The sequence below is a fragment of the Astyanax mexicanus genome, chromosome 24 (assembly GCF_023375975.1).
Source record: "Astyanax mexicanus isolate ESR-SI-001 chromosome 24, AstMex3_surface, whole genome shotgun sequence".
In the NCBI taxonomy this organism is placed as follows: Eukaryota; Metazoa; Chordata; class Actinopteri; order Characiformes; family Acestrorhamphidae; genus Astyanax; species Astyanax mexicanus.
The window spans coordinates 10,494,347-10,514,405 of record NC_064431.1 but is presented as its reverse complement, the minus strand read 5'-3'; the positions used below and the strand labels follow the sequence as shown (position 1 = coordinate 10,514,405).

At 38.0% G+C, this 20,059-nt stretch overlaps 1 protein-coding gene across 1 annotated transcript in view; it reads left to right on the top strand.

Moving 5' to 3' along the window:
* The window catches only part of lrrc38b (leucine rich repeat containing 38b), a 66,343-nt gene extending 52,677 nt beyond the window's left edge, over positions 1 to 13,666 (top strand). Inside the window, exon 2 of the mRNA XM_007240547.3 lies at positions 12,624 to 13,666. Within this exon, the coding sequence (XP_007240609.2) occupies positions 12,624 to 12,871 (248 nt within the window). The 3' untranslated portion in view covers positions 12,872 to 13,666. The remainder of the gene's footprint in view (positions 1 to 12,623) is intronic.
* Positions 13,667 to 20,059: the final 6,393 nt, after the last annotated feature.

Below are 20,059 nucleotides of genomic sequence, written 5' to 3'. Positions count from 1 at the left end.
AACACGACCACCCGTCTCACATTTACCAACTAACATCAAAAACAACACGACCACCCGTCTCACATTTACCAACTAACATCAAAAACAACACGACCACCCGTCTCACATTTACCAACTAACATCAAAAACAACACGACCTCCCGTCTCACATTTACCAACTAACATCAAAAACAGCACGACCACCCGTCTTATATTTACCAACTAACATCAAAAACAACACGACCACCCGTCTCACATTTACCAACTAACATCAAAAACAACACGACCACCCGTCTCACATTTACCAACTAACATCAAAAACAACACGACCACCCGTCTCACATTTACCAACTAACATCAAAAACAACACGACCACCTGTCTCACATTTACCAACTAACATCTAAAACAACACGACCACCCATCTCACATTTACCAACTAACATCAAAAACAACACAACCACCCGTCTCACATTTACCAACTCATATTTAAAACAACACGACCACCCGTCTCACATTTACCAACTCATATTTAAAACAACACGACCACCCGTCTCACATTTACCAACTAACATCAAAAACAACACGACCACCCGTCTCACATTTACCAACTAACATAAAAAAAAACACGACCACCCGTCTCACATTTACCACCTAACATCAAAAACAACACGACCACCCGTCTCACATTTACCAACGAACATCAAAAACAACACGACCACCCATCTCACATTTACCAACTAACATCAAAAACAACACGACCACCCGTCTCACATTTACCAACTAACATCAAAAACAACACAACCACCTGTCTCACATTTACCAACTAACATCAAAAACAACACGACCACCCGTCTCACATTTACCAACTAACACCAAAAACAACATGACCACCCGTCTCACATTTACCAACTAACATCAAAAACAACACGACCACCCGTCTCACATTTACCAACTAAAATCAAAAACAACACAACCACCCGTCTCACATTTACCAACTAACATCAAAAACAACACAACCACCCGTCTCACATTTACCAACTAACATCTAAAACAACACAACCACCTGTCTCACATTTACCAACTAACATCTAAAACAACATGACCACCCGTCTCACATTTACCAACTAACATCAAAAACAACACAACCACCCATCTCACATTTACCAACTCATATTTAAAACAACACAACCACCCGTCTTATATTTACCAACTAACATCAAAAACAACACGACCACCCGTCTCACATTTACCAACTAACATAAAAAACAACACGACCACCCGTCTCACATTTACCAACTAACGTCAAAAACAACACGACCACCCGTCTCACATTTACCAACTAACATCAAAAACAACACGACCACCCGTCTCACATTTACCAACTAACATCAAAAACAACACAACCACCCATCTCACATTTACCAACTCATATTTAAAACAACACAACCACCCGTCTTATATTTACCAACTAACATCAAAAACAACACGACCACCCGTCTCACATTTACCAACTAACATCAAAAACAACACGACCACCCGTCTCACATTTACCAACTAACGTCAAAAACAACACGACCACCCGTCTCACATTTACCAACTAACTTCAAAAACAACACGACCACCCGTCTCACATTTACCAACTAACATCAAAAACAACACGACCACCCGTCTCACATTTACCAACTAACATCAAAAACAACACGACCACCCGTCTCACATTTACCAACTAACATCAAAAACAACACGACCACCCGTCTAACATTTACCAACTAACATCAAAAACAACACGACCACCCGTCTCACATTTACCAACTAACATCAAAAACAACACGACCTCCCGTCTAACATTTACCAACTAACATCAAAAACAACACGACCACCCGTCTCACATTTACCAACTAACATCAAAAACAACACGACCACCCGTCTCACATTTACCAACTAACATCAAAAACAACACGACCACCCGTCTCACATTTACCAACTAACTTCAAAAACAACACGACCACCCGTCTCACATTTACCAACTAACATCAAAAACAACACGACCACCCGTCTCACATTTACCAACTAACATCAAAAACAACACGACCACCCGTCTCACATTTACCAACTAACATCAAAAACAACACAACCTCCCGTCTCACATTTACCAACTAACATCAAAAACAACACGACCACCCGTCTCACATTTACCAACTAACATCAAAAACAACACGACCACCCGTCTCACATTTACCAACTAACATCAAAAACAACACAACCTCCCGTCTCACATTTACCAACTAACATCAAAAACAACACGACCACCCGTCTCACATTTACCAACTAACATCAAAAACAACACGACCACCCGTCTCACATTTACCAACTAACATCAAAAACAACACGACCACCCGTCTCACATTTACCAACTAACATCAAAAACAACACGACCACCCGTCTCACATTTACCAACTAACATCAAAAACAACACGACCACCCGTCTCACATTTACCAACTAACATCAAAAACAACACGACCACCCGTCTCACATTTACCACCTAACATCTAAAACAACACGACCACCCGTCTCACATTTACCAACTAACGTCAAAAACAACACGACCACCCGTCTCACATTTACCAACTAACATCAAAAACAACATGACCACCCGTCTCACATTTACCACCTAACATCAAAAACAACACGACCACCCGTCTCACATTTACCAACGAACATCAAAAACAACACGACCACCCATCTCACATTTACCAACTAACATCAAAAACAACACGACCACCCGTCTCACATTTACCAACTAACATCAAAAACAACACGACCACCCGTCTCACATTTACCAACTAACATCAAAAACAACACGACCACCCGTCTCACATTTACCAACTAACTTCAAAAACAACACGACCACCCGTCTCACATTTACCAACTAACATCAAAAACAACACGACCACCCGTCTCACATTTACCAACTAACATCAAAAACAACACGACCACCCGTCTCACATTTACCAACTAACATCAAAAACAACACGACCTCCCGTCTCACATTTACCAACTAACATCAAAAACAACACGACCACCCGTCTCACATTTACCAACTAACATCAAAAACAACACGACCACCCGTCTCACATTTACCAACTAACATCAAAAACAACACGACCACCCGTCTCACATTTACCAACTAACATCAAAAACAACACGACCACCTGTCTCACATTTACCAACTAACATCTAAAACAACACGACCACCCATCTCACATTTACCAACTAACATCAAAAACAACACAACCACCCGTCTCACATTTACCAACTCATATTTAAAACAACACGACCACCCGTCTCACATTTACCAACTCATATTTAAAACAGCACGACCACCCGTCTCACATTTACCAACTAACATCAAAAACAACACGACCACCCGTCTCACATTTACCAACTAACATCAAAAACAACACGACCACCCGTCTCACATTTACCACCTAACATCTAAAACAACACGACCACCCGTCTCACATTTACCAACTAACGTCAAAAACAACACGACCACCCGTCTCACATTTACCAACTAACATCAAAAACAACATGACCACCCGTCTCACATTTACCACCTAACATCAAAAAAAACACGACCACCCGTCTCACATTTACCAACGAACATCAAAAACAACACGACCACCCATCTCACATTTACCAACTAACATCAAAAACAACACGACCACCCGTCTCACATTTACCAACTAACATCAAAAACAACACGACCACCCGTCTCACATTTACCACCTAACATCAAAAACAACACTACCACCCGTCTCACATTTACCAACTAACATCAAAAACAACACGACCACCCGTCTCACATTTACCAACTCATATTTAAAACAACACGACCACCCGTCTCACATTTACCAACTAACATAAAAAACAACACGACCACCCGTCTCACATTTACCAACTAAAATCAAAAACCACACTACCACCCGTCTCACATTTACCAACTAACATCAAAAACAACACAACCACCCGTCTCACATTTACCAACTAACATCTAAAACAACACAACCACCTGTCTCACATTTACCAACTAACATCTAAAACAACACGACCACCCGTCTCACATTTACCAACTAACATCAAAAACAACACAACCACCCATATCACATTTACCAACTCATATTTAAAACAACACAACCACCCGTCTTATATTTACCAACTAACATCAAAAACAACACGACCACCCGTCTCACATTTACCAACTAACATAAAAAACAACACGACCACCCGTCTCACATTTACCAACTAACGTCAAAAACAACACGACCACCCGTCTCACATTTACCAACTAACATCAAAAACAACACGACCACCCGTCTCACATTTACCAACTAACATCAAAAACAACACAACCACCCATCTCACATTTACCAACTCATATTTAAAACAACACAACCACCCGTCTTATATTTACCAACTAACATCTAAAACAACACGACCACCCATCTCACATTTACCAACTAACATCAAAAACAACACAACCACCCGTCTCACATTTACCAACTCATATTTAAAACAACACGACCACCCGTCTCACATTTACCAACTCATATTTAAAACAGCACGACCACCCGTCTCACATTTACCAACTAACATCAAAAACAACACGACCACCCGTCTCACATTTACCAACTAACATCAAAAACAACACGACCACCCGTCTCACATTTACCACCTAACATCTAAAACAACACGACCACCCGTCTCACATTTACCAACTAACGTCAAAAACAACACGACCACCCGTCTCACATTTACCAACTAACATCAAAAACAACATGACCACCCGTCTCACATTTACCACCTAACATCAAAAACAACACGACCACCCGTCTCACATTTACCAACGAACATCAAAAACAACACGACCACCCATCTCACATTTACCAACTAACATCAAAAACAACACGACCACCCGTCTCACATTTACCAACTAACATCAAAAACAACACGACCACCCGTCTCACATTTACCACCTAACATCAAAAACAACACTACCACCCGTCTCACATTTACCAAATAACATCAAAAACAACACGACCACCCGTCTCACATTTACCAACTCATATTTAAAACAACACGACCACCCGTCTCACATTTACCAACTAACATAAAAAACAACACGACCACCCGTCTCACATTTACCAACTAAAATCAAAAACAACACTACCACCCGTCTCACATTTACCAACTAACATCAAAAACAACACAACCACCCGTCTCACATTTACCAACTAACATCTAAAACAACACAACCACCTGTCTCACATTTACCAACTAACATCTAAAACAACACGACCACCCGTCTCACATTTACCAACTAACATCAAAAACAACACAACCACCCATCTCACATTTACCAACTCATATTTAAAACAACACAACCACCCGTCTTATATTTACCAACTAACATCAAAAACAACACGACCACCCGTCTCACATTTACCAACTAACATAAAAAACAACACGACCACCCGTCTCACATTTACCAACTAACGTCAAAAACAACACGACCACCCGTCTCACATTTACCAACTAACATCAAAAACAACACGACCACCCGTCTCACATTTACCAACTAACATCAAAAACAACACAACCACCCATCTCACATTTACCAACTCATATTTAAAACAACACAACCACCCGTCTTATATTTACCAACTAACATCAAAAACAACACGACCACCCGTCTCACATTAACCAACTAACATCAAAAACAACACGACCACCCGTCTCACATTTACCAACTAACGTCAAAAACAACACGACCACCCGTCTCACATTTACCAACTAACATCAAAAACAACACGACCACCCGTCTCACATTTACCAACTAACTTCAAAAACAACACGACCACCCGTCTCACATTTACCAACTAACATCAAAAACAACACGACCACCCGTCTCACATTTACCAACTAACATCAAAAACAACACGACCACCCGTCTCACATTTACCAACTAACATCAAAAACAACACGACCTCCCGTCTCACATTTACCAACTAACATCAAAAACAACACGACCACCCGTCTCACATTTACCAACTAACATCAAAAACAACACGACCACCCGTCTCACATTTACCAACTAACATCAAAAACAACACGACCACCCGTCTCACATTTACCAACTAACATCAAAAACAACACGACCACCTGTCTCACATTTACCAACTAACATCTAAAACAACACGACCACCCATCTCACATTTACCAACTAACATCAAAAACAACACAACCACCCGTCTCACATTTACCAACTCATATTTAAAACAACACGACCACCCGTCTCACATTTACCAACTCATATTTAAAACAGCACGACCACCCGTCTCACATTTACCAACTAACATCAAAAACAACACGACCACCCGTCTCACATTTACCAACTAACATCAAAAACAACACGACCACCCGTCTCACATTTACCACCTAACATCTAAAACAACACGACCACCCGTCTCACATTTACCAACTAACGTCAAAAACAACACGACCACCCGTCTCACATTTACCAACTAACATCAAAAACAACATGACCACCCGTCTCACATTTACCACCTAACATCAAAAACAACACGACCACCCGTCTCACATTTACCAACGAACATCAAAAACAACACGACCACCCATCTCACATTTACCAACTAACATCAAAAACAACACGACCACCCGTCTCACATTTACCAACTAACATAAAAAACAACACGACCACCCGTCTCACATTTACCAACTAACATCAAAAACAACACGACCACCCGTCTCACATTTACCAACTCATATTTAAAACAACACGACCACCCGTCTCACATTTACCAACTAACATAAAAAACAACACGACCACCCGTCTCACATTTACCAACTAACATCAAAAACAACACGACCACCCATCTCACATTTACCAACTAACATCAAAAACAACACGACCACCCGTCTCACATTTACCACCTAACATCAAAAACAACACTACCACCCGTCTCACATTTACCAACTAACATCAAAAACAACACGACCACCCGTCTCACATTTACCAACTCATATTTAAAACAACACGACCACCCGTCTCACATTTACCAACTAACATAAAAAACAACACGACCACCCGTCTCACATTTACCAACTAAAATCAAAAACAACACTACCACCCGTCTCACATTTACCAACTAACATCAAAAACAACACAACCACCCGTCTCACATTTACCAACTAACATCTAAAACAACACAACCACCTGTCTCACATTTACCAACTAACATCTAAAACAACACGACCACCCGTCTCACATTTACCAACTAACATCAAAAACAACACAACCACCCATCTCACATTTACCAACTCATATTTAAAACAACACAACCACCCGTCTTATATTTACCAACTAACATCAAAAACAACACGACCACCCGTCTCACATTTACCAACTAACATAAAAAACAACACGACCACCCGTCTCACATTTACCAACTAACGTCAAAAACAACACGACCACCCGTCTCACATTTACCAACTAACATCAAAAACAACACGACCACCCGTCTCACATTTACCAACTAACATCAAAAACAACACAACCACCCATCTCACATTTACCAACTCATATTTAAAACAACACAACCACCCGTCTTATATTTACCAACTAACATCAAAAACAACACGACCACCCGTCTCACATTAACCAACTAACATCAAAAACAACACGACCACCCGTCTCACATTTACCAACTAACGTCAAAAACAACACGACCACCCGTCTCACATTTACCAACTAACATCAAAAACAACACGACCACCCGTCTCACATTTACCAACTAACTTCAAAAACAACACGACCACCCGTCTCACATTTACCAACTAACATCAAAAACAACACGACCACCCGTCTCACATTTACCAACTAACATCAAAAACAACACGACCACCCGTCTCACATTTACCAACTAACATCAAAAACAACACAACCTCCCGTCTCACATTTACCAACTAACATCAAAAACAACACGACCACCCGTCTCACATTTACCAACTAACATCAAAAACAACACGACCACCCGTCTCACATTTACCAACTAACATCAAAAACAACACGACCACCCGTCTCACATTTACCAACTAACATCAAAAACAACACGACCACCTGTCTCACATTTACCAACTAACATCTAAAACAACACGACCACCCATCTCACATTTACCAACTAACATCAAAAACAACACAACCACCCGTCTCACATTTACCAACTCATATTTAAAACAACACGACCACCCGTCTCACATTTACCAACTCATATTTAAAACAGCACGACCACCCGTCTCACATTTACCAACTAACATCAAAAACAACACGACCACCCGTCTCACATTTACCAACTAACATCAAAAACAACACGACCACCCGTCTCACATTTACCACCTAACATCTAAAACAACACGACCACCCGTCTCACATTTACCAACTAACGTCAAAAACAACATGACCACCCGTCTCACATTTACCAACTAACATCAAAAACAACATGACCACCCGTCTCACATTTACCACCTAACATCAAAAACAACACGACCACCCGTCTCACATTTACCAACGAACATCAAAAACAACACGACCACCCATCTCACATTTACCAACTAACATCAAAAACAACACGACCACCCGTCTCACATTTACCAACTAACATAAAAAACAACACGACCACCTGTCTCACATTTACCAACTAACATCAAAAACAACACGACCACCCGTCTCACATTTACCAACTCATATTTAAAACAACACGACCACCCGTCTCACATTTACCAACTAACATAAAAAACAACACGACCACCCGTCTCACATTTACCAACTAACATCAAAAACAACACGACCACCCGTCTCACATTTACCACCTAACATCAAAAACAACACGACCACCCGTCTCACATTTACCAACTAACATCAAAAACAACACGACCACCCGTCTCACATTTACCACCTAACATCAAAAACAACACGACCACCCGTCTCACATTTACCAACGAACATCAAAAACAACACGACCACCCATCTCACATTTACCAACTAACATCAAAAACAACACGATCACCCGTCTCACATTTACCAACTAACATCAAAAACAACACAACCACCTGTCTCACATTTACCAACTAACATCAAAAACAACACGACCACCCGTCTCACATTTACCAACTAACATCAAAAACAACATGACCACCCGTCTCACATTTACCAACTAACATCAAAAACAACACGACCACCCGTCTCACATTTACCAACTAAAATCAAAAACAACACAACCACCCGTCTCACATTTACCAACTAACATCAAAAACAACACGACCACCCGTCTTATATTTACCAACTAACATCAAAAACAACACGACCACCCGTCTCACATTTACCAACTAACATCAAAAACAACATGACCACCCGTCTCACATTTACCAACTCATATTTAAAACAACACGACCACCCGTCTCACATTTACCAACTAACATAAAAAACAACACGACCACCCGTCTCACATTTACCAACTAACATCAAAAACAACACGACCACCCGTCTCACATTTACCACCTAACATCAAAAACAACACGACCACCCGTCTCACATTTACCAACTAACATCAAAAACAACACGACCACCCGTCTCACATTTACCACCTAACATCAAAAACAACACGACCACCCGTCTCACATTTACCAACGAACATCAAAAACAACACGACCACCCATCTCACATTTACCAACTAACATCAAAAACAACACGACCACCCGTCTCACATTTACCAACTAACATCAAAAACAACACAACCACCTGTCTCACATTTACCAACTAACATCAAAAACAACACGACCACCCGTCTCACATTTACCAACTAACATCAAAAACAACATGACCACCCGTCTCACATTTACCAACTAACATCAAAAACAACACGACCACCCGTCTCACATTTACCAACTAAAATCAAAAACAACACAACCACCCGTCTCACATTTACCAACTAACATCAAAAACAACACGACCACCCGTCTTATATTTACCAACTAACATCAAAAACAACACGACCACCCGTCTCACATTTACCAACTAACATAAAAAACAACACGACCACCCGTCTCACATTTACCAACTAACATCAAAAACAACACGACCACCCGTCTCACATTTACCAACTAACGTCAAAAACAACACGACCACCCGTCTCACATTTACCAACTAACATCAAAAACAACACGACCACCCGTCTCACATTTACCAACTAACTTCAAAAACAACACGACCACCCGTCTCACATTTACCAACTAACATCAAAAACAACACGACCACCCGTCTCACATTTACCAACTAACATCAAAAACAACACGACCACCCGTCTCACATTTACCAACTAACATCAAAAACAACACGACCTCCCGTCTCACATTTACCAACTAACATCAAAAACAACACGACCACCCGTCTCACATTTACCAACTAACATCAAAAACAACACGACCACCCGTCTCACATTTACCAACTAACATCAAAAACAACACGACCACCCGTCTCACATTTACCAACTAACATCAAAAACAACACGACCACCTGTCTCACATTTACCAACTAACATCAAAAACAACACGACCACCCGTCTCACATTTACCAACTAACATCAAAAACAACACGACCACCCGTCTCACATTTACCAACTAACATCAAAAACAACACGACCACCCGTCTCACATTTACCAACTAACATCAAAAACAACACAACCACCCGTCTCACATTTACCAACTCATATTTAAAACAACACGACCACCCGTCTCACATTTACCAACTCATATTTAAAACAACACGACCACCCGTCTCACATTTACCAACTAACATCAAAAACAACACGACCACCCGTCTCACATTTACCAGCTAACGTCAAAAACAACACGACCACCTGTCTCACATTTACCAACTAACATCAAAAACAACACAACCACCCGTCTCACAATTACCAACTAACATCAAAAACAACACGACCACCCGTCTCACATTTACCAACTAACATCAAAAACAACACGACCACCCGTCTCACATTTACCAACTAAAATCAAAAACAACACAACCACCCGTCTCACATTTACCAACTCATATTTAAAACAACACGACCACCCGTCTCACATTTACAACTCATATTTAAAACAACACGACCACCCGTCTCACATTTACCAACTAACATCAAAAACAACACGACCACCCGTCTCACATTTACCAACTAACATCAAAAACAGCACGACCACCCGTCTCACATTTACCAAATCATATTTAAAACAACACGACCACCCGTCTCACATTTACCAACTCACATTTAAAACAACACAACCACCCGTCTCACATTTACCAACTAACATCAAAAACAACACGACCACCCGTCTCACATTTACCAACTAACATCAAAAACAACACGACCACCCGTCTCACATTTACCAACTAACATCAAAAACAACACGACCACCCGTCTCACATTTACCAACTAACATCAAAAACAACACGACCACCCGTCTCACATTTACCAACTAACATCAAAAACAACACGACCACCCGTCTCACATTTACCAACTAACATCAAACACAACACGACCACCCATCTCATATTTACCAACTCACATTTAAAACAACACGACCACCCGTCAACCACAACCAACTTTACCAACATCTTGATGATCTTCAGAACTTTGGGTAAATATTCTTTAGACTGATGTGACTAAAGTGGAACTTTTTGGAAGGTACGTGTCCAGTTACACATCATTTCAGAAAAAGAACATTATTTTGAACACAAAACATGGTGGTGGTAGTGTGATGGTCTGGGGCTGCTTTGCTGCTTCAGGGCCTGAACAACTTGCTGTAAAAAATGGAACCAGATATTCTGCCTGAAGAAGAATGTCTGGCCATTTGTTTGTGTGCTTTGGATCATTATCCTGCTGCAGAGCCCAAGTACACCTGACCTTGAGGTCACAAACAAGTCAACCTCTGAATGACTTAAAAAAATAACTAAATGAAGGTTTTGGAGTGGTTTACTCAAAGTCTAAATAAAGATATTGTGACATGATCTTAAACAGGCCGTTCTTTCTCAAAAACCCGCTGATGTTTCTGAATTAAAACAATTCTGCAGAGACTCATTTTCAGTTATCAGTAAAGCTTGATTGCCGCTGTTGCTGCCAAAAGTGTCAAAACCAAGGTTTAGGGGCCAACAAAAATTAAATAAATAAAATTATTATTTAAAAAGTGCTTTTTATATTTCCTCAGGTTATCTTTGTCTGATACTAAAGTTTGTTTGATAATCCAAAAAAAAAAAATCAGTATGACAAAAAAGCAAAAACAAAAGAAATCTGTAGGGGGCAAATACTTTTTCACACCACTGTACTTAGGCATGGACAGAATTTGCGATGCTCCTGGGCTCCCTTTACAATGTGGGAAATATAATACTTTGAGGCACCTTGAGAAATATAAAAAAAAGTAATTGTTAACTGTATGCTGATTGGATAATATACTTTATTATATTAAACTATACTATACTTCACTGATGTGTGTTGTTGTCCTACAGGTATAGAGAGTATGGAGTGCTCCTTACCGACAGACGGCCGCCGGGTGCCTCTCAGTCAGCTCTCCCAGGACAGTTTTCGGGAGTGCCAGGTCACACTGACTCTCACTGACTTTCTGATCATCATTTTCTCTGGCATCTCTGTATCTGTAGCCGCCATCATGGCCAGCTTCTTCCTGGCCTCCACCGTCCACTGCTTCCAGCGCTGGAGCAAAGGCACCAAAGGGGAGGATGAAGAGAGCGAAGAGTGAAGAGTGGCTGATTATTCTTATCACAGATTTTTTTCAAAACTCCTCCCATCTAAAGAGATTGTCAGTATTACAATTTGAAATCTTTAGTAAAACATCAAAACATTAACAAAATAAATAATAGTCAAAATTAAACTATTAAAAAAATAATAGCTATGCTACTGTTTTATTCTGCCAAATTAGAACAAATTAGCAGCTTTGGTTGTCGTCTGAAATTCTACGTCCATTACAATTTAGAATAAAAGCCATTTGGTATGTCGGTACAGTCTTTTCTTCAAGTGATCCAAAAATTAATCGAGTGAACGTGAAAAGTGTCGAGATAATTACTTTAGAGCTCAAAGCCTGTGTCAAAGTAGCTGTGTCAAATACTGCACTTTAAAATTGTGACTGTTTTCCCTGCCAAAGATAATGTTTCAGAACGAGTTAGGTTGATGTGTTTTAAATAGAAATGTATTTTTGCTTTCAGAGAGCTCTATAGTATAACCAGATTACATATTTAGTGTAATTGTGATATGACATATATTTACTTATTGTGACTTTGCTTTTTTCTTGCTTCCAGAAGTGATGGTGGTAAAGAAAAAAGACACAGAGCTTCCTTTAATGCATTGTTGTCATTGGTCATGTCTTTGGAGAAGAAATATTGGTATATATATTTATTTATCTGTAGTCAATTGTTGTCCTGTAGGAACTGATAAACAATATGGGCATCATGGACGATTTCCATACATTTATTACTGTGACATATATACAGCATACATACACGACTGTTCAAAAGTAAATGGCATTTTCAGACTGATGATAATAATTTGCATTAAATCCATGCATTATCTGCACAGTTTATCTGAATTAATTACATATTTTCTGTCTAAGAGAAATCAAATTAATGTTGTAGCAAATAACAGATTCATTAACATAAATAAAAATGTGTATATTTAAATGCAATAGCCTAAAGATTCCAGTCTTCTGGAATACAATAAATATATTAAATATCATAAATAATAACTTATATGAAATATTAGTAAGACAATTATCTGCAAGATACTTAAACTAATATTATGAGCATTAAAAAATTATTTGGCTGCAGAAAAATGTATATAGATTGAAACTACAAATTTGAAAGTACATAATGGTTGTCACTACAATGGTTTGTCATTATCATTATTTACAGGCACAACATTCTGTCCCTAAAAATAATTCATTTGTCTTGGAAAAAGACCAGCTGCTGTATGTTAGCACATCGTAATGCACATATCATATTAAATTACAGGAAATATCCACTCTAACCAGAACAAACACATTCATCTGTTATCAAATATTAGCCAATAATCCAAGCCATTAGCCAACTATTGTGGCCAGTCTGTTATTTTAGGTATTATAATAAAAGTCCCCAGGTCAGATAGTACTAATTTAAAGACGTATAGAATTTGTAGGTAAATAAAGCTACTCCATACTATAATAAATTGGTCTATGGTTGTAGGAGATATACAGTATTTACAACATCTGTTCATTACAGGAAGCTGCCGTCAGTTTACTGCATTCAAGCAGCACTATAGACTGCTGTAAGCTGGCAGTGTGATTGTGTATAATGATTGATATACTGTTCATGTCCATATCAGAATTGTATCAAATCGACCGAAAAAAAATATATTTTGCGATATAAATTTTGGCCATATATTGTCAGGCACTATATCAAATTGACACAAAATACAGTGAAAAATCATTGAAAAATCAACATATATGTACACTATATATGACATATATACAGGGAAAATCTGTCATTTCTACTGAAGGTCTGTTTGTTTTATAAAATGTTGTCTTACACGAGGGCAGCCATGTTTGAGAATGTGTCAGTAAGAGGAAGCTGCTGGATTTATTATTTTTCTCTTACATTATGTCACATCATGTAATGCTCTTTTACCCTTTTCATTTATTATTTCACAATTCACTAAAAAGGGCTTTATTTTACTATATGCATGACTGGCATAAAAGGCTATTTTCCAGCATGGAGGCCATGGCATCTTCTAGACAATACAGTATTTATTCTAATCTTCTTTTTTGCACATTTTTTCTTAAAGTCTTTAGGCATAAGAAAGATTGCAGGATTTGTTTACGTTCTGTTCATGTATGTTTCCTCTTTTCCTGGGTCTGATAATGTAGTGTATTATTTTATTTAATTTTACAGCTTAATTAACTTGTCTGTTTTTTTAATAATGTTGTAAATTTTATTTTACATAAATACCAGTATAGGCAGTTATGTTTTTTAGCAGTCAGAAAGCAGGGCCACATTTTTGAAATGTAAAAGTCATTTACTGAATTTCTCCAGCTTCAAGCAGCACAGAAAATAGAATCTGATTACAGCTCAAGTTCTACGGAATAACACAGAGTTAATACACAGTCCAGTCAGAATATTATGACCACCTCTATGTTATGAGCAGATTCATCATCTATTTTATTAGCTCTACTAACTATATATATAACACTTTGAATTTGGTGATGACAGAACAGGCTCCTTCCTACCTGCACTCACTCCTGAAGGCTTACGCTACCTCCCCGCCGCTGCGCTCCTCCAATGAACGTCGCCTCGCTTTACCAAACAAACATTCACACAAAGCAATCCAGACTGTTCTCATACAGAGTTCCCCAATGGTGGAACAAACTACCTTCCACTACCAGATCAGGAGAACCTCTCACTATCTTTAATAAACTCCTGAAGACAGAGCTCTTCAAAGAGCACTTACTATCCTAACACCTCTAACACACTAACTACTTCTAACCCCATTTCCTTCTTCCACTCCTTCACTCCTCTATCCCATTATTTCCCTTCGACCTCCTTTAAGCCCTATCTAAAAATGGGTTATCTAAATTCCTATTACTTTTGTACTTCATTATTGTAAGTCGCTTTGGAAAAAGCGTCTGCCAAATGAAATGTAATGTAATGTAATGTAATGTAATGTAATGTAATGAATTTAGTCCAACTGTGTCCCGCTGTAGGCAGTGTCCTGTAGGCAGTGTCCTGTAGGTGCTGATGGAGGACTAGAGGATGATAAAGACAATAAACTGTACAGAAACAGATTTAGATCTTCTGTCTCTGACTTCACTTTATCTACAGGGTGTTTCAGCTGTAGGTATCTAACAGAGTTTAAACAGTGAGATTAAACACAGTGTTTCTGTAGAGCTACAGAACTGCAGAGTCGTCCTATTAGTCCAGCAGAGCTGTTAAGATGGACAGTAAGTGTAAAAACATGCAGCTGGTCTTAATAACCGTAAAGTTCTGACTGGACTGTGTATTTGTGCCTTTTAAGGATGGGTGTACTTTTTGCAAATGTCCTTGATAATAATGTGCATTTACATTCAGATTCAGGTCAGGACTGATTGCAAGTCTGAATGCTGTCAAAAATTAACATGCCCACAAAACCCATTTCCAGATAAGACAGAATGAATTAGGAGTTATGTTATGAACATATACCCTAATATTCCTGATTTTACTCTCTATATCTAACTATTATCTGCAGTCTACACTACTGTATTGAGTATTAGCAAAATTAAATGTGGCATCGTCATCCATGCTAATCTTTTTTTTATATTGTTCATCTGCTCATTCCAACCTGCACTACCATTGCTGTTATTATTGTTAAAAGCTCAGAAGTGTGAAAAAATGCCACAATCAGTATTCAGAGACGGACCATAGATGTTTTAATGCTGGAAGAAACATTCGAAGCACAAAACAAAGGCACAAATAAAAATGACTAATAAAAATTTCAGAACAGTCATGTTCCCGAAGCTTTCTATGCAGCGATTTATGAATGCAATATTTTAGATTCATTCAAAGCAAACCAACAAAACAAATCGACCTCTGCCTGGCCTTCCTTAGGTTACAGTCCGAGCTTTACCTTCCACAGCTTGTGTGCATTTTTAAAGCAATCAGATCCAGTATATGCAGTATTTACATTCTATTGCCTGTCTCTGAATCCAGTCATTGTGTCTTTTGAAGGTAGCAGGAACGTGCATTGTTATTTGTCAAATGTATCTTGTACCATTACTGTTACACTAAAGTGTAAATGAGTGTAACACTATAATAACATGGAGTTGAAAACGTTTGATCTCAATCATAACTGAACAAACACCATGTATACTAGTAGATATCCAACTACTATGTAGTTACAGTATAAAATGAAAAAGAAAATGTTATTTTGCTATGTTGAGTTTTCCATGTGCAATCTTTGGCAGTATATATTTATTTATTTTTTTATTTTATGCTTTTGTTTAAAAGAAAATAGTACATTGTTAAGGAAGAATATTAAAAAGGCATTTTGAGTTAACCTTTTCAATCATTATTTATTATTCTGAAGATTTGTGTTTTGATGATCATAAACAAAGAGAGATAAGACAAAAAGACACATTAAAAACCAAATTAAATCCAATATTTAAAATAAAGTGAAAAAATCCTAGAAGTAAATTCTGGACCTTGAGTTGTAAGTGTTGGTGGCTATAAAATGGCTAAAAAAGTGTGAATCTGGTGAAGAATAAGGGAAAGTGTGGCACAATTTTTTATATTATTTAAGCAAGATTATTATTATATTTTTGACATCAAAAGCCTTAATATAAATTGTATTCAATTTTATCATGGATATCAGTTCCAGATAACTGAATTGTGTTTTCCCAATATTAAATATCTTTTTGGGACTGCACACAACACAAAACCCATGTGTGAAAAATAAACCCAAATGAATTTGGCCAATCAAATTCAGTCATAATCTTCTCCTTAACCAATCTTTACACTTATCACAATATTTACTTAACTTACTGTTCTTAACTGTTATCATGTTCACAAATACAATGCTCTTATTCTGTATTAGTGCAGGACTGGGGAACAAACACACACACACACACACACACACACACACACACACACACACACACACACACACTCAGCAGCAGCAAGGTTAACTGTAATGACACTAAGGCCAGGCAAATACAATTTAATATAAATTACAAGTGACCGCATGATATTGACCGGTATTCTGAAGGGTAAAGTTCCAGTGATGGTGAGTGGGGTATGTTTGTGGGTTGCTATAGTAGAGAAACAAAATAATAATGATAATAATAATAATAATAATAATAATAATAATAATAATAATAATATACCCTGTGTTATATTGGTTCATTGTTTCAAATGTGCACTTCACAAAAAGGGCAAAAATCTGAATTACCAGTATTTTATTAACCTTCCAAATGAACAAGTTTACAAACCAGTAGCTTAGACCAGCCCATTGCTGTGGAAAAAAACAGCAATTTAGACATTAGGACATAACAGCATTAGAGTCAAAAAGGCTTAGAAGTTAGAGCTATTTTTTTACTTTTTATCATGTTCATTTTACTATTTAGGAATGGTTTGTGAAATAAAAAAATAAATATAAAATATAAAAATGTAAAAAAAAAAACCAATGCTATGGACAAAAGACTAAACAAAACTTTATGCATCTGTTTTAATCTTTTAACTATAGCTTCCTGAATTAACCATTTCAGACCTGAATTATGTTAATACAAAAATGCTGAGTTCTATCTGTAATGCACACACACAAGAGGACTGTAATAGTCTAATATAAATTTAAACTAAATTCAATTAACTAAAAAAAAAAAAATAAATATATATATATATATATATATATATATATATATATATATATATATATATATATATATATATATAACAGCATTTTTGTATTAACATAATTCAGGTCTGAAATGGTTAATTTAGGAAGCTATAGCTAAAAGAGTAAAACAGATGGATAAAGTTGATTCCTTTACAAAGTAAGAATGTAAGTTTTACTGGAGTGCTATTAGCACTGCTGTGTCATTAGGATTGTGTGAATTGTTATTCACACAAAATAGCTTTAGATCTTTCGGATTCAGGTACACCGAGTTCTCTGAATTCCCTGAATAGCAGGAAGCAAAATACAGAAGCGGCAAAGTGTAAATACTTATAAAAAAATAGGTAATGCTTTTTAAAAGTTTTAAATTTTTATTTTATGTTTGTTGATTTTAATGTTTGTGCATGTACACTACTTCACTAATTTCTCAAATAACATTAGTAAACTTTATTTCATAATATCCTAATGGTTTGATCCTAACTCACCCTCAGTGTGTACATTTAGTAACTATACTATTTAAAGTTAGTACAACTAAATTAAGAAAAAAAAACTGTTTTAAGTAAATTTAATAAGTAGTCATTAAGTAAACATAGCTTGAAAAGATCAGACCTAAATGTCTGATTTTTTATCTCTAGCTTAGAAATTTCTAGTGTTAAAGAGATTTACTGCAAACATGAAGATCACAAAGCTGCAATTAATAAAACACACCTGCTGAAAACAGAACAGAGGGGTGGGAGAATGTGCTGATCCATCATCTCTTACTGAAAAAAACATTATTAATATCATTATCTACTCGATTATCACAAAACTAAATTTCCCAAATAGAGAACGGCTGGAACTGAAGAGAGAATCCAAATCAAGATCCTCATGCATCCATTTACATCATTAGGTTACCATGGTAACAGAGCCGGAGGCTGGAGCACTGAGATACCGAGGCGTAAGCACACAGAGAGAAAGAGAGATACAGAGAGAGAGAGAGATACAGAGAGAGAGACAGAGAGAGATACATAGAGAGAGAGAGATACAGAGAGAGAGACAGAGAGAGAAACAGAGAGAGAGAGAGATAGAGAGGGAGATACAGAAAGAGATATATATATATATATAGAGAGAGAGAGAGAGACAGAGAGAGATACAGAGAGAAAGATACAGGGAGAGAGAGAGAGAGAGACGGAGAGAGAGGGAGAGAGAGTAGAAGAGGGAGAGAGACAGAAAAAGAGAGCGAGATAGAGAGAGAGAGAAAGAGACAGAGAGAAAGAGACAGAGAGAGGGTGGGTATGAAAAAAGAAAGAAAGAGAGAGAGGGATAAGAGAGAGGGAGAGAGAGAGGGTGGGAGGGTTAGGATGAGAGAGAGAGAGGGAGGGAGGGAATGGGTCTGGTCTGCTCTCTCATACTAAACTGTGAAAGACACACACTGTGTCATGTCCTCCAAACCAGCGGCTCTCAGCCTGGAAAGGTCGTGACCCTGCAGGTTGTGGAGATGGATTATAGTGTATAAACTCTCCCACACAACTATGATTTTCAAGACCAACACCAGCTTAAG